At 42.5% G+C, this 17,035-nt stretch overlaps 2 protein-coding genes across 2 annotated transcripts in view; one reads left to right on the forward strand and one right to left on the reverse strand.

Moving 5' to 3' along the window:
* The window catches only part of LOC309350266 (uncharacterized protein C4orf17 homolog), a 69,577-nt gene that overhangs the window by 48,582 nt on the left and 3,960 nt on the right, over positions 1–17,035 (reverse strand). The gene's annotated exons all lie outside the window — the stretch shown is intronic.
* On the forward strand, positions 6,771–15,586 carry LOC309350249 (alcohol dehydrogenase 1B-like). The gene is made up of 9 exons (XM_081877092.1): positions 6,771–6,918; positions 7,675–7,776; positions 8,759–8,897; positions 10,714–10,801; positions 10,909–11,128; positions 11,541–11,804; positions 12,694–12,829; positions 13,347–13,485; positions 14,846–15,586. The coding sequence occupies exons 1-9, from the start codon at positions 6,901–6,903 to the stop codon at positions 14,868–14,870; spliced, it is 1,131 nt and encodes a 376-aa protein (XP_081733218.1). The 5' UTR covers positions 6,771–6,900; the 3' UTR covers positions 14,871–15,586.

The raw sequence follows: 17,035 nt of genomic DNA on the forward strand, positions 1-17,035 counted from the left end.
AGTGTGTCCGTTTAGTTGAATCCAGACCAAAGTTCTTGCTAATTCCCATCTCAGCATGTGATAATGTCTACGAAAGAAAGATGTGGCCTAATAGCAGGTTATCATTTCTGAAACTTTTGTTGCTATTAGCTGTAAGGACTTTGCCTCCAGTATATTGAAACGGGGCCTCCTTATGCTTAGCTGCCGAGAACTTATGGAATGTTTATGAAAATGTCGGGTGGCCATGTCCCCAGTCTCCCCTGCCATCTGTATGTTGACCCTAAGTTTGCCAAGAGATGAGTTAAGATTGTAGTAACAGTTTGTATTAGAACCCATGCAAACTTAGGTGTAGCCTGTTTTCCTTTCTACCATTGTCTCTGCTCTTTGATGTGTCTTTTTCCCCCCTTGGCGTGTATATGTAATCAATAAAACAGCTTTCCTGTATTCAGCTGGCGTGAATCTGTGAGTTCTGCAATCCAGCTATTTAGCAACCTTTCTAACCTGAAAGGAATAGATAAAAGGGAGCAACCTGTGGCCCTCCAAATGTTGCCGGACTACAACTTCCATCACTCCCTGGTCATTAGTCACGTTGGCTAGGGCTGAGGTGCTGGATTCCAACATCTGGAGGGACACAGGTTAGCTCCTTTCGCTTGCCTGAAGTTTTTCCATGGTAGCTTGACCAGAAATCATGTTGCGGGGAGCATGTACACCGACAGTACTGTCAGCTCTCCAAAAGAAGATCCAATGCAAAGAATGTTGGATCCAGTGGAGACATCTGTGTTCAGCTTCCTACTCAACCATGAAGCTCAATGGGGTGGGCGTGGGGTGGCCCTATCATCTACCATATTTTCCACTCCATAAGATGCACTTTTTTCCTCCTAAAAAGTAAGGGGAAATGTCTGTACGCCTTGTGGAGCGAATGCGTAGTCCCTGGAGCCAAATTGCTCAGGGGCAAAAAGCAGATCGTGCTTTTTTCTTTTTTTTTTTTAGAAAGAGGGAAGAGGGTGTTGAAACAAAGCCACTGATCAGCTGATCAGCAAGTGATCGGGAGGGGAGATAAGGGACTCTAGCAATAAAGGAGGCTGCCTGGGCGGGGGGAGGTAAAGACAATAAACTTGCAAGGAGAGGAGACAGGAAGATTAAAGCAACGAGGAGAGAAATTAGAAGAAAAGGAGGAGCAAAAAACTGCTCCAGCTAAGGAAAAGACACTAAGGCAAACAAGAGGGAAGGGGGTTTGAAACAAAGCCGCTGAGCAGCTGATCGGCAAGGGATTGGGAGGGACATAAGGGACTCTAGAGATAAAGGAGGCTGCCTGGGAGGGGGGAGGTAAAAGCACATGGATCCTCAGGATTTTTGCACTGGGTCACCCCAAATTCACCATCAGATCACATAGCAGGTCCATGGCTACAGCCTGCACCAAAACACACACATCCACTGTTTCATTGGGTGGCAAAGGCTCAAAAACATGGTTACTAAGCACAGATCCACATGGATCCTCATGATTTTTGCACTGGGTCACCCCAAATTCACCATCAGATCACATAGCATGTCTATGGCTACAGCCTGCACCCAAAAAAATCCCACATCCACTCTTTCATTCAGAATATTTTTTTTCTTGTTTTCCTCCTCTAAAAACTAGGTGCGTCTTATGGTCTTAAGGAGCAAAAAATACAGTATCTATCATCTCTCTATCTATCTAATCATCTCACAGAGTCAAAATACATGCTACATTATTTGTGGTTTTACTACAGTGTGCCTACTTTGAAGGCAAAGCAGCTGCAGGGCAACCTCCAATCCAGAACATGTTCCTAATCCAGTTTGGGACCCCACCACAGTTTTCTGCTGAAAATCATTCTCCTCCCAGATACTGTTAGCGCTGATATTTACTGTACTTCCAGCAGAAACTCTGGAGGCAAATGGTTGCGGCTGGGTTGCTCAGCAGGGAGTTGTGGACTGAACCTTTCAAAGTACCTCTTAAGATATTGTAACTGTCATGCCCCCGCTGGAGGAATCCTCTTTGCAGGTGGATCTGCTGCTGCCCAAAGCAGATGCTACAGGGGAGCAGGTTATGTCAATGAACAGGGAGATGGAGCAGGAGGATCTGGGACCTTCGGAGGTGACTGCATCCCCAACCCCCTCCACAAGATACAGGGGTCCCAGGGACAGTATCAGAGGTAGAGGATGAGATGCCACTGAGTCCAAGGAAGCTGTAGCATCTGAAGGTCAGCTGTAAGACACTGGAGTGCCTGCCTGAAGAACAAGGGCTCATCAGGAGTAAGGGGCTCCTTGTGAAGAAGCTACACCTCATGAGTAGACCAAAATTCTGAGACACTCCAGATGGCCTGCAGCAGTGTATTTTGGACACTGAAGACTTGTGGTTTAAACTCTCAAGTTTCTGGCAGAAATGCCACAACAACATCCTTACAGGAGCTTCATGCCATCTGTCTGGTTACTACATCTGAGCTTGGAGTTGTTATTGTTGTTGTTTGGACCTTGCCTCATTTACTTTGACTTTCCTTTTGCAACTGCCCCTGTGAGTGGACTTGGGATTCCTACATTTGCTTTCATCTGAAGCAAGACAGTGACCAAGTTTTGCATGATGATTCCTGATCTCAAGGAACAGGCTTTTGCATATAATAATAATAATAATAATAATAATAATAATAATAGTATTATTTGTACCCCGTCCATCTGACTGGGTTGCCCCAGCCACTCTGGGAGGTTTCCAACATTTATAAAAACGTAATAAAACATTACAAGATGATGCAACTTTTTTCTTTTCTTTTTGACTCTCAGGATTCCTAAGCATTGGTGGGTACAAAACTACTACCAGTCTATCTATTAGTGGCAAAGCTAAATATCCACTGACTAAATGCCAGGCTTAATCACTGATTTTCCTTGAATGTCAATATGCTTTAGAAATCAGTCAAGGGCAATGGGTTTAATATTTGCCTGAAATTTAAGGCTTTGTTAGGTATTCAGGGTGACGGTGCAAAATGTGTTTAGCAAACCTTTCCTCTCATTATAAAGCAAATATCTCTGCGAGGGCTCTCTGCAGGCGCAGAATATTTCAGAAGACACGCAGCAGAGGCAGATTTAGGGCATCGAGATGATTCTGCTTCCTTGGACATGGAGCCTAGTGGGTGTTTCAGGGTGTCTCATCTATAATGTAGTCAATTGAGCAGAACAGAAGGCAAAGGGGGGGATGTTGGCCTCACACTGGGCACCGATGAATTTTTAAAGACCAAAGTCCACCCCTGGAATGCTATGTGGGGTAAAACACAAGCAAAACACTGTTATAAACTATGTCTTTTTTATATATATATAATTTTTTTATTTGCATTTTATAAATTTCCATCCAATTATTCATTTAATCCCGCATACAACAAATTATGACTGTTTTTGACTTCCTTCAGCGTCTCTGACAATCATCCATATTTATACCTTTAATACACATTCCTTTCTTTTGTATTGCCATTATTTCTCCTTACTCCCATTATTTCTAATAAACAATACTTATTTTTATTTACAGTGCCTCTTTAAATCCCACTAGCGTTGTGTTTACACCACATATATTTTTCAGATAATCCACAAATTTTCCCCAGTCCTCGATGAACTTTTGGTCTTTAGTATATCTGATTTTCCCAGTTAATTTATCCAATTCTGCATAGTCTATCACTTTTGATCTCCATTCTTCTATCGTCGGTATCTCCTCTTGTTTCCACTTCTGAGCCAACAGGATTCTGGCTGCCGTTACAGCATATTGAAAAAGCTTGCAGTCCTTTTTTCCTATGTCCTTTCCTACAATACCTAAAAGAAAAGCTTCGGGTTTTTTCACAAAAGTGTATCTTAACATTTTTTTCAGCTCATTATATATCATTTCCCAAAAACTTTTCACTTTCTTACATTCCCACCACTGATGAAAGAATGTCCCTTCTTTATCTTTGCATTTCCAACATTTGTTATCAACCTTATATATCTTTGCTAATTTTACAGGTGTCATATACCATCTGTAAAACATTTTCATCACATTCTCTTTCAGTGATGTACATGCCGTAAATTTTATATGCTCTTTCCACAATTTTTCCCAGTCTTCAAATTGAATATTGTACCCAAAATCCTTTGCCCACTGTATCATTACCGACTTAACCTCTTCATCTTTTGTATACCATTCCAGCAATATCTTATACATTTTTGACAAAGTTTTATACTCATTATTTATTATGTCTTTTTGAAAACTTGATTCTTTTTCTATATAACCTTTTTCCTTCAGATCTTTTTTAAATATTTCATTTAATTGTAGATAATGCCACCAATCATGTACTTGCTCTTTAACTTGTTCATATGGCTTCAGTTTCCATTTCCCTCCCTCGTTAGTTACCAATTCACCATAAGTAGCCCATTTATCTCTCATATTAATCTTCTTCACACTTATTACCTCTAACGGAGACAACCAACGTGGGACTTTTGGTTCCAATATATTTTTATATCTTTCCCAGACCTCTATTAGAGAGCCCCTGAAGATGTGGTTGCCAAATCCTTTATGCACCCTCTTTTTATCACACCAGAGATACGCATGCCATCCAAATCTGTTATCAAATCCTTCAAGGTCTAATAATTCCTTGTTTTCTAGCTTTATCCATTCTTTTAACCAACAAAGACAAGCTGCTTCATAGTACAGTCTCATATCTGGCAGGGCGAAGCCTCCTCTTTCTTTTACATCCATCAATAACTTAAATTTTATTCTAGGCTTCTTCCCCTGCCAGATATACCTTGAAATCAGTTTTTGCCATTCTTTGAAGATTCCTATACTCTTTAATATGGGTATGGTCTGAAATAAAAATAACATCTTTGGTAGCACCGTCATTTTTATCGTAGAGATTCTTCCCCAGAAAACTATGTCAGTCAGGACACCTATCCACATATGGTAGGAATGCAGATTTGCTGCAGTGTTGGAATTCTGTGTTTGCAGAAATTATCAGCTGTTGCTGGATGAGCACCCAGTTCTAGCATTACTAAACATTGGGCAACCTGGCGACCTTCAGTTGCTTCATTGGAAACTGGTAGCCCTCAGCAGCCTGAATAGAAGTGGAAAGTTACTGGAAGATGAAGGGCTTTTCAGTGAAAGGCTGGCTTGATAAGATATGGGTTATAGCCTCCTTGGAGCACTGGGTGTGTCAAAACAGAGTCATTAAAGGTGATAATGGAGTAGGATAGCCCTATCCTTCATATGCAAATAGAGATGGACACTTTATGCAGCCTCCATTAACACAAATTACATTAGGGAGGATGGAACGCTATTTGAGAAATAAATACTTGGAGATCTCCTGAGAATAGTGCATGAACACAATCTTTGGACAAAATACTTTTATTTCTGTACAATGAATAGGAAATGTGTGCTTTGTACATTCTGTTTTCTTCTTTCATGCTTTACTTTGTGAAAACGTCAATTTTTTAAAAAATTAAGAGCAGAGAAACAACCCTTTTTCATATGATTTTTTAAAATAGAAATCAAAGCAGAATATTAAAACCTTGATTCAGGAAAACAGCTTTTGTGTGAAGAGGCTTGCTTCCTAAATCAGGAACTAGATGCAGATGATGCAGAGACATTTGTCTTGTATGAGGTATTCAGTGCGCCCTCCAAACCATTTACACTGTACAATGTGGTTATGGGGTGCCTTTTTGTCCCTATTGCACTGCAGATAAGGAATTGGATTCCCAGCCACTGACACAGGATGTGTCCATGCTACTTTTTATAACTGTGCTATTATTATCATTATTTTAAAAAAATGTGTGTGAGAGAGTGTGAGAGAGAGAGAGCATGCAGCTGTAAACTAGTAATTCAAAAGACCTTTAGAACAGAACAAAGAGATGACAGCTGTACTTCAGAGCTGTCTTTCTCTGAAAGCAGCTTTTTCAGAATCTTGGTTGTGACCTGCAGTTAATATAGCAAAATTACTAACATCATTTCCATTAAATGGATGGGAATTGTAGTCCCAAAACAGCTAGAGACCCAAATTTGGGAAACCCTGCAAAGGGATCTGGAAGGAGTGGCTTCTGTTCTGAAGCCCAGGCAAGTTCATACTTGATGTGTGTCATTAGGAGCCTCTTTGCCTTGAGTTGAGCCCACTGATATACAGGCGGGCTGGCACTTAAACTGGTTTTCCCAATGCCTGACCATCCCCTTCATCTGTAATCAATAAAGTTGTGCCGATATTAGACCCAAGCAACGTATCCCATGTGTTTATGTCAAGATGGTCATGGGTGGTGGGGGCATGATGGAGGCATGTGGAGGGGCCAAGTTCCCCAAAAGTTGCGACCTCACCACAAGCAGTGTCATCAAGATCAGCTCCGACAGAAGCTCCGATTCCGACGGAGGGATGGAGAGCGATTTAAACTCATCCCCGGAGCGCCGGTTCAAAAACAACGACGTGATCTTCAACGGCTACACTTGCGACGACTGGGGTGAGGGGTTGTTTGGGCTTTCTTATCACCATTGTTAATTGCTATCATCTTTAAGCACACACAGTGCCAGCCCTTCTGAGAGCAGACTCACGGACCAGAGTCGCCCATGGGGTGCGATCCACAATGGATGTGTTGCACAGTTTGGAAAAGATTAAAGCAAATATTCATGGAGGATAAGGCTCTTATTTCCTTGAGTGCAATCTAAATGTACGGTGTATTGTACCGCAGCTGAGGACTCTTAACCTACTTCCTTCAAAGTTGTGAAATTGCAGGTGGAAACAAACTGAACGTAGAGGAGTGGCCACATTTCTTGGTGTTGAACTGGGGAAGGGCTATGTTTAGTTGAAAGATAAATCAAATATTTGCAGCCGAACCTTTGTACTTCTAGGAGGACAGACTAGAAGTTCTGAAACGACACAGAGGAAGCAGATACGCTAGATTACAAAGCTCAACATCATGAGCACTGCAGGGAAAGTAAGTAGATGATTTATTTTAAAGTTGTTTTTTCAGCACCAAGATGCATAAATAGCTTTAGAAAATACAAAATAGGCTTATTGTACTATAAGCAGGAGCAATACATTCCTTGAGGTTCATCCAAGAAATTCTTGGAAGTTTCATCTTGGGGGTTCCTGAAAGTTTCTTCTATTTTCCTCCTCCTGGAACGCCATCATTAATACCAAACCAGTGCATGTTAAACATGCTTTCAACTGGGGAGGGAGAAACATCCAGCAAGTTGAAAACTAGCTCAGTGGTCATCAGGGCTTCAATCCTAAATAACTTAACCAGGGAGTAAGCCCTGGTGAAGACTGTAAAAAGATGTCTTATTGAAAGCCACCCTGAGGAATTTGGCTATAGGCAGGGCTTTTTTTCAGCTGGAACTCACCAGAATTCACTTACAGCACTTCTCAGATGGGTGCCATTGCCATTGTAAGAGAACAAAGGAGGCATTCATGGTGAGTTCCGGCACCTCTTTTTCCTGAAAAATAACACTGGTATTGGGGCGCATATTGAATATTAAACGTGCACAGGACTGCAATGTTAGCTGCGTGGAAAAATAGTATATGATATTCTGTTATTTCACAGGACATTGAAATCAGAGCTGTCACTGTAAATTGTTTTGAGGTTTTGTAGAATCAAGTGGTATATACCTTTTATTGGGGGTGGGGGTTGTCCAGGATAGGATTGCACAGTTGCATACAGAAATACTGTTATGATATTCTATTATCTCAGGTCATTAAGTGCAAAGCTGCCGTTGTCTGGGAAGTCCTGAAACCATTTAGTATTGTGGAAGTAGAAGTTGCCCCACCTAAGGCACATGAAGTTCGGATTAAGGTAAGAGAGACAAACCAAAAATGGGATTTCTGCAGATTGTTAGTATCTGCACTAGGGATGGAGGAATTCGATTCAGTTTGCACTTAAAGATAAATCTACCTAACTTCTGCTTTCAAAAACAATATGAGAATGGGGAAGGGCTGCAGACCGTGGAGGAGCAGCTGTTTTGCTCGCAAAAGGTCTGAGGATGAATCCCTGGTATCTCCAGGCAGGTGTGGGAGAGTCCCTAGTCTGACTCTCTGGAGAGCTGCTTCAGTCAATGTGGAAAATGCTGCGCTAGATGGACCAATGGTCTGACTCAGTATAACAACAACAACAACAACAACTTGTGCCCCACCCATCTGACTGGGTTGCCCAGCCCCTCTGGGTGGCTTCCAACAGAATATTAAAATCACAACAGAATATTAAAATCAGAATATTAACAAAGGTCAACACTAACACTTTGAATTGTGCTTAGAAACACATGGGGAGTCATTGTAGATCTTTATAGCTAACGTGTTTATATTAGGAGAAATTTGCACTGAAATCCTAATGAATTTTCATGAGTATTTTAAAACAAAAACCTGCAAACTGATGTGGAAATGTGGGAGAGTTTTGAACCCCTGCAAGTTGCTGCAGGAGAGGGATTGTGAGCAATATCATGAGATGGGTGTTTCTAGGACTAAGGTGAAACTCAAAAGCTCCCTGGTTATATTAGGTATTGGATGATGGGTGTCAATTAAAGACTTCCTTTTTCAAAAACACACACAAAAAACCCTGTTAAGTGGTGATCTTTAACCAGTCTGAATTAGATATGAAATCGTTTTCACACATGAAATTATTTTTAATTGCTTTTAAATATTTGTACATGTTGATATGTTTGTAATTGTTTCTATTATTTATGTTTTTACTGCGATAGCATTTTGAGATATCTTATGGGAAGCAATTCATGAACTGAATTTTTAAAATAATATAAAATAAAAAACTTTCTCCTTTAAACCAGATTTTGGCATCTGGAGTCTGTCGCTCCGATGACCATGTGCTAAGTGGGGCATTGCAGGTAAAATTCCCCGTTATTCTTGGTCACGAGGCAGCTGGTGTTGTGGAGAGCGTTGGGGAAGGAGTTACCTGTGTGAAACCAGGTAAGGTAAAGCACAGTGCAACCAGAAAATATCAACTCACAGCATTGGTCAACAAGGATCAAACGAAACTAGGAGAGCCAACCAACTGGTGGAAGAATGACCAAGAAAGTGTTTTCTTTAGGGAAGGGCGGTCAGCTCTGGGCCAATGACTAGATTTTTAATGTAAATGCCAGAATTTGGAATCAATTACTAGACATTTCTGAATAGGAAATTGGCTCCCAGTATTTTTCCGAGCACCATTCAAAGTGTTGGTGCTGACCTTTAAAGCCCTAAACGGCCTCGGTCCAGTATACATGAAGGAGCGTCTCCACCCCCATCGTTCTACCCGGACACTGAGGTCCAGCACCGAGGGCCTTCTGGCGGTTCCCTCACTGCGAGAAGCCACGTTACAGGGAACCAGGCAGAGGGCCTTCTCGGTAGTGGCGCCCTCCCTGTGGAACGCCCTCCCACCAGATGTCAAAGAGAACAACAACTACCAGACTTTTAGAAGACATCTGAAGGCAGCCCTGTTTAGGGATGCTTTTAATGTTTGATGTATCATAGTATTTTAATATTCTTTTGGAAGCCGCCCAGAGTGGCTGGGGAGGCCCAGCCAGATGGGCGGGGTATAAATAATAAATTATTATTATTATTATTATTATTATTATTATTATTATTAGGAGTCAGCAAAGTTATTTTTTACTTAACTGCTGATATTACTACTACTACTACTACCACTTGCCAGGATGGGTCACAAATAGTTAAACCTGCAATATTAATCTAAAACAAATTGCAGTCAAGAGAATAGGGTAGTCCCTAATTTCAGGTGCCAAAGACCAGGACTGCTATACTGCCAATACCCCAAAATGTTGATGAAAGAGGAACTACCAAAAGGGCCCCTTCTACTGATTTGAATGTCCAAGAGCAGGCACCCCCAAACTCAGCCCTCCAGATGTTTTGGTACTACAACTCCCATCATCCCTAGCTAACAGGACCAATGGTCAGGGATGATGGAAATTGTAGTCCCAGAACATCTGGAGGTCTGGGTTTGGGGATGCCTGCCCAAGAGGGTCTTTAGGGTCTGTAGGGGAAGAGACAATATTTCAGCTATTGGGTGATAAACTTGTTTAGGGAATTAAACACTAAGATGAGCAGCTTGAATTGGGCCTGGAAACAAAGTGGCAACCACTGGGCATGCACGAACGGTGCAGTCTACACATGCACATTAAAGAACCCGCTTCTTGAATTAAATTTGTGCTCCCCACTTCACAGCTAGCTGCACAAGAGTCTGCAACATTCATGACATACCCTCCAACATTGCTCAGATGAAAATAGGGACATTTCTCACTTCCCCCCTCCAACTGACCCTCGTGCACCCCCTCCCCAATTTTGTGCTGTCCCCCGCCCCCAAAAAGCATTTCCTATCAGAGGAAGGGTAAGTGCAATCAGCACTGCACCAATGTGACACTGTACACATGCCCTCCACCATCTTGAGAAAACCCCTTAATCCTGACCAGATTTGACTCTTTGGTAGATTTACAAAAAGAAAAACACACTGCAATAGATAAATTTTAGAAAGGGGCAAGATTAGAAACAGACACACAAAGCATTAAAAAAAAGAAAACCAAGATTCCTTGTACCCCCCCCCCCCTTTGGTTGACTGTCTTGGCTCAGCTCAGCTGTCCCATCACACTGGCCACTGACCATGCTTGCTAGGGTTGATGGGAGTTGTAGTCCAACAACATCTGAAGGATTGAAGGTTCCCCAAGCCTGTGGTATGTGCTAGCTTGTCCAAATATTTTAAGCAGGCTAATGATGGTATTTTCATCATTCCCAGGAGACAAAGTCATCCCACTCTTTGCCCCACAGTGTGGAGAATGCAGCGCATGCAAACATCCCAGAGGCAATCTGTGCAAAATGGGCGAGTGAGTTGAAGTTGTTTTTTGAAACAGTATTGGAAACACCAGCACTGCATATGTTGAATTAAAAGAAACAAAACCCAAAGCACGATTTTCCTTTCTTCATCTTTTAGCCTTGGTGTCCCTACTGGATTAATGCACGATGGCACCAGCAGGTTCACTTACATAGGCCAGCAGGTCTACAACTTTGCCGGAACTAGCACCTTCGCAGAATACACCGTGGTGCATGAGTCTGCGGTGGTCAAAATTGATGCTGCAGCTCCTCCAGAAAAAGTGTGTCTGATTGGCTGTGGGTTTTCTACTGGCTATGGTGCTGCCATCAACAGTGCAAAGGTAAGGATTAAAACATTGGTAATGCTCATATTCAGGGTGGGAAAATTGTGGCAGGTCTAGACAAAAAGAGGAGGACAGGTGGGCTCTGGGCCTCTGGCACAGAACCAGGTGAAAGCACAGTCAATACTGTAAATGAATCAAAACAATATAAAATAGCAAAGCCACTAAATACCCACCAATCCACTGGATGTACACTCATGACCTGCATTCACGTTCTTGCTACAGACATAGTTCTCCAGCATCCCACCTCTCTCTTGGATGCTTTGAACATCAAGGAGCAATCCCATCCACAACCTATTGCCCAGGGAGAGCGCCCTTGCCATCATATACCGAAAGAGAGAGACAAGTAGTGCAGGGGGTTGGATTAGATGGTCTCTTCCAACTCTACAATTCTATGACTCTATGATTTCAGGTGGAGCCTGGTTCAACCTGTGCTGTTTTTGGTCTGGGAGGAGTTGGCCTCTCAACTGTCATGGGCTGCAAAGCAGCTGGAGCTTCCCGAATCATCGGGGTCGACATCAACAAGGATAAATTTTCCAAGGCTAAAGAGATGGGAGCTACAGAGTGTGTCAACCCTCTGGATTTCAAGAAGCCCATCAATGAAGTGTTGTATGGCTTGACAGACGGTGAAGGTGTTGACTATTCATTCGAAGTGATTGGGCGCACAGACACCATGGTACATGCATGGAGACAGGATTTTACTGTCCTATTTTGAAAAGGGAAGATGGAATTTCCTGCATTCCTGTTCTTCAGTGGTTCCTATTTTTTACTGGGTTGTGATCTGATAATCTGTTGCAGCAAGGGCCTTGGGTTCTGAGACAGTAGAACGTGTCAAGAGTTTTAAACATCCTCCACCCACTGATCAGGTAACTTATGGAATAATGTGGGATGGGACTCAGACATGAAGAGCTAATGGAGGGGTGAGAATGATCCTTTTGGGTGATTCTTCTCTCCCACATAAGCCCACCCCTCAGCATCCCTTCCCACATTCTTCAGAAAGCCCTCACCATCCAAAAAGGCTTTCTAGGGTGTGCGTGTAGCTGGACAGGGACGCAGGTGGCGCTGTGGGTTAAACCACAGAGCCTAGGAATTGCCAGTCAGAAGGTTGGTAGTTCAAATCCCCGCAATGGGGTGAGCGCCCGTTGCCCGGTCCCTTCTCCTGCCAACCTAGCAGTTCGAAAGCACGTCCAAGTGCAAGTAGATAAATAGGTACGGCTCTGGCGGGAAGGTAAACAGCGTTTCAATGCGCTGCTCTGGTTCGCCAGAAGCGGCTTAGTCATGCTGGCCACGTGACCCGGAAGCTGTATGCCGGCTCCCTCGGCCAATAAAGCGAGATGAGCGCCGCAACCCGAGTCGGTCACAACTGGACATAATGGTCAGGGATCCCTTTACCTTTATGTAGCTGGACATGGGAGGAAGAAAAGATAGGGATGTTTTCTTCCATTGCTATTAATATGCTTTGAACAGTAAAATCTTTGAGTGGTCTGACTGTGTCATGGGAGGTGATCATGGATGGTATTTCTCCTTGGCTTGATTCAAGAGTCATGACTTTGGATTTCCCCCAGACTGCTGCCTTGGCTTCCTGCCACATGAATTATGGGACCAGCGTGGTTGTCGGAGTGCCCCCTTCAACTTCTGAAATTACCTTCTCTCCAGCGCTTATCTTCACAGGGCGCACTTGGAAAGGATCTATATTTGGAGGTATGGGCCTACTAGCTTTCCATCAACAGGGCACATTTCAAATTCTGAGAGAGTGTTGAGGGTACCCGTCACAAAATAGCTTGGGGTGGCGCGGGTTGTGGCATAAAACGTCTGTCATGGGGAGCATGGCATAACACAAAATTAGAGGAACACCTTGATTTGTTCATTATTTCCCCACCCCCAGCAAATACAATTTAGATTTAGATTTTTAGATTTAGATTTAGAAAAAATCACTTACCCTGTGAAAAAACATTTAAGATCTCATGCAGTTTGGCCCTCTGCAGGCTTTCCACGCAAGCTCTTGCCCCATAATTACTACGTTAGTATCTCCTCTATCTCCCTCCCACCCACAGATCTGTCATAACATCAAGGCCAATCTCATTGCATAACCCAAGTTCAAAGACGGTTTCAGGCTATAAATTTGTGGGTCTGCCAGACCTTTAAGCAACATTTTGCTCCCTTTTTATGGCATTATAATTAGAGTACCATATCTTCACTGTGCACTTACTGTTTTCAGGTTGGAAGAGCAAACAAGCTGTCCCCAAGCTGGTTTCAGATTTCATGGGGGGGAAGTTTGCTCTGGATCCACTAATTACCCACACTTTGCCTTTTGATAAAATCAACGAGGGCTTTGAACTGCTGCGTTCAGGAAAAAGGTAAGACCTTTCCCCACCCCCACCCCTCAATGGTGTAGTGGAAAAGGCAGGGTGCCGTTCTGAGAGTCATAGCCATAGTCATGATAAGATTACACAATCCTCCTCTGGAGTGACTCAAGCTAGGAGGTTGTTTGCGTTGCAGACTAAAAATGGATATATGGGACTTCCAACACAATGTTGCATTGCAGAGTTATTCTGTAAAATGGGGGGGGGGAGATTGGATCCAGTTCCCCTGACTGCAGTGGCTTGCTGACCTGTCAATCACATGACATCACTATATTGGGTGACCAGGTTTTCCTTTGTAGCGTGAGCTGGGCTTGCGTACACATCCCCTAACCCCTCTCCAGTTTAACTTAAGACTCATTCACTCCAACACCCCCTCCCCAATAAGACCTAGATTTAAAATGAAGTCTGCGCTTTATTCATCTACAAAAAAAAATGTGGCAAAAAAAAACCAAAAACAGAGAGATTAGCTTGATCATGGTTAGATTCTAGTACTGAAAGTAGCATGAGCTATTTATGTACAAAGAAACAGAAGACAAAATTGGGAAACGGACACCTCAAAGAATAACTAACTAAATGAATAACTAAATGGGGCAATGAAACCCATGTACAGTAGAAGCAATGCAATGTATATCCATGCAAATATGCAAGACTTGCACCACAACTGTGGTCGATCCACATCTCATTAGGCTGAGCAACAATTGATTTATAAACTGAAATTGATACTGTTTTGGATGGGGCAATGAAATTACATCCACAAACTGTTTCTGCTAGGGACAAATATGCATTTGTATTCAGCTTCCTGTGATGCCATAAATGAATAGAATCAACTTGTTGCGCTTTTTCTTGTGCAATTCTTTTTCTTGGAATCACTTTTATAAGCTTATCACCTGGCTTCTTATTTCCTCTTTTTCACACCCTTTTCTTCTCTTTTTCTTTTATGACTTTATTCCTTTATAAATGAAATCCTTCTAATAAAATGTTAAGTATAAAAAAGGTTTCAGATTTCTGTACAGGTTCAGACTTCCCTCTCCATCCCCCACTCTGAAAATTACTCACTGTGTATGCTATATACTTTTCCTATTTCTGCTCCTCTGACTGTAAGTTGTGTTAATTGTGTTAATATTGAATTTGAAAATGTAGTAACCCACCTGGAACGCGATAGCAGAGGGTGGATAATAAACAGAATGAATGGATGGTGCTTCAAAGATCACCTTCCCTTAATATCAACCAGATCAAGCCTTTCCTTAGCAATTTGTGGCAAGATCTTAAACCTACTGAAATATAAGCCTATTAACATTAAAAATCTAACCGGTATTATCACCCTTCCATTTAAAAATGTTTCTTAATCTTTCAGTATTCGCAGTGTCCTGGTATTTTAAAGTCCATGGTGAGGAGGAAGAATACAAGACAATGACCTTTGCAAGCTCAGATTGCCGTATTGCCTAGCAGGACATATGTGAAAATGAGCGGACTCTGCAGTGTCGTCACTGGCAATGCTCCTTTATCAACATGTAGGTCTATCCCAAGACCGTCACGTTTTTCCTCCAAATTCAACAGAAGAAAATTACCATAAACACAATCTTATGTTGCGTCTCAAATTATCAATATCCTGTTTAATGAAGCAACAACACAAATAATTATTATCATGTATTTCAAAGGTGAGAGGATGGGTAATTTAGGCAGCTGTCTTATATATATTTGGGAGAAAGTCACACTGAACCCAGTGGAGTATACATGCTGTAAATCAGTAGCTTGAAATCTCTCTGCAGAGATTCCTAAGAATTGGTGGGTACAAAACTACTACCAGTCTATCTATCAATGGCAAAGCTAAATAGCCACTGGTAAATGCCGGTCTTAATCATGTTGATATTTTCACCCTTCCTATTGACAGAATCTCCTGATATGATGTTTTGAGAAAGGAGGGGGCGGAAACTGCTCTTCTACTCTTCCGCTCCAGACTAACTGCCTGACTCTGTGTGTGGAGAGAGTCTTATCTATGTAGTGACTAGATGGCTGAGTGGGAGATGTAACATTCATGCAAGCCAGTTCTTTAGTTTGTAGTAACTATTAGAAATAAAAGGAGTTATGCTTCACAGCTAGCTTCCGCATTATTTATACTCTGCATGAGTCTGGTCTCACAATGCACAGTTGTGGGTCCAGTGCACTGGGACCTGCTTTCCAGGATTGGAAGGTCTCTGAAAGTGCTCCAGTCGCCTAGCCCAGTCGGGGCAGAACCAGTTCTTGAGCCCAGTCGCTGACATCGGTTGAAAGGCGTACTGACAAATCATTGATTTTTCTTGAATGTCAATATGCTTTAGAAATCAGTCAAGGGCAATGGGTTTAATATTTGCCTGAAATATAAGGCTTTATTAGGTATTCAGGGTGACAGTGCTAGATTTGTTTAGCAAACCTTTCCTCTCATTATAAAGCAAATATCTCTGCTAGGACTCTCTGAAGGGGCAGAATATTTCAGAAGACACCCAGCAGAGGCAGATTTAGGGCATCGTGACGGTTCTGCTGCACTGGGTGTTGCAAGGTGTCTCAACTATAATGTAGTTGGCCTCACACTGGGCACCGATGAAATTTTAAAGACCAAAGTCCGCCCCTGGAATGCTATGTGGGGTAAAACACAAGCAAAACACTGTTATAAACTATGTCAGTCAGGACACCTATCCACATATGGTAGGAATGCAGATTTGCTGCAGAGTGTTGGAATTCTGTGTTTGCAGAAATTATCAGCTATTGCTGGATGAGCACCCGGTTCTAGCATTACTAAATATTGGGCAACCTGGCGACCTTCAGTTGCTTCATTGGAAACTGGTAGCCCTCAGCAGCCTGAATAGAAGTGGAAAGTTACTGGAAGATGAAGGGCTTTTCAGTGAAAGGCTGGCTTGATAAGATATGGGTTATAGCCTCCTTGGAGCACTGGGTGTGTCAAAACAGAGTCATTAAAGGTGATAATGGAGTAGGATAGCCCTATCCTTCATATGCAAATAGAGATGGACACTTTATGCAGCCTCCATTAACACAAATTACATTAGGGAGGATGGAACGCTATTTGAGAAATACATACTTAGAGATCTCCTGAGAATAGTGCATGAACACAATCTTTGGACAAAATACTTTTATTTCTGTACGATGAATAGGAAATGTGTGCTTTGTACGTCCTGTTTTCTTGTTTCATGCTTTACTTTAAATCAGAACCAGTGAAGGCAGTGAATGTCCTGTGTGAATGCCTGGAGGCAGTTGGAGGATGGTACACAGGCTGAGACCCTACCTGCCCACAGACTGTCTCACCAGAGTGGTGCAAGCTCTAGTTATCTCCCGCTTGGACTATTGCAGTGCGCTCTACGTGGGGCTACCTTTGAAGGTGACCTGGAAACTGCAATTAATCCAGAATGTAGCAGCTAGACTGGTGACTGGGAGTGGCCACCAGAACCATATAACACCAGTCCTGAGAGATCTGCATTGGCTCCCAGTACGTTTCTGAAAACAATTCAAAGTACTGGTGCTGACCTTTAAAGCCCTAAACAGCCTCAGTACT

This window comes from Podarcis erhardii (assembly GCF_964252035.2).
Source record: "Podarcis erhardii genome assembly, chromosome: 9".
In the NCBI taxonomy this organism is placed as follows: domain Eukaryota; kingdom Metazoa; phylum Chordata; class Lepidosauria; order Squamata; family Lacertidae; genus Podarcis; species Podarcis erhardii.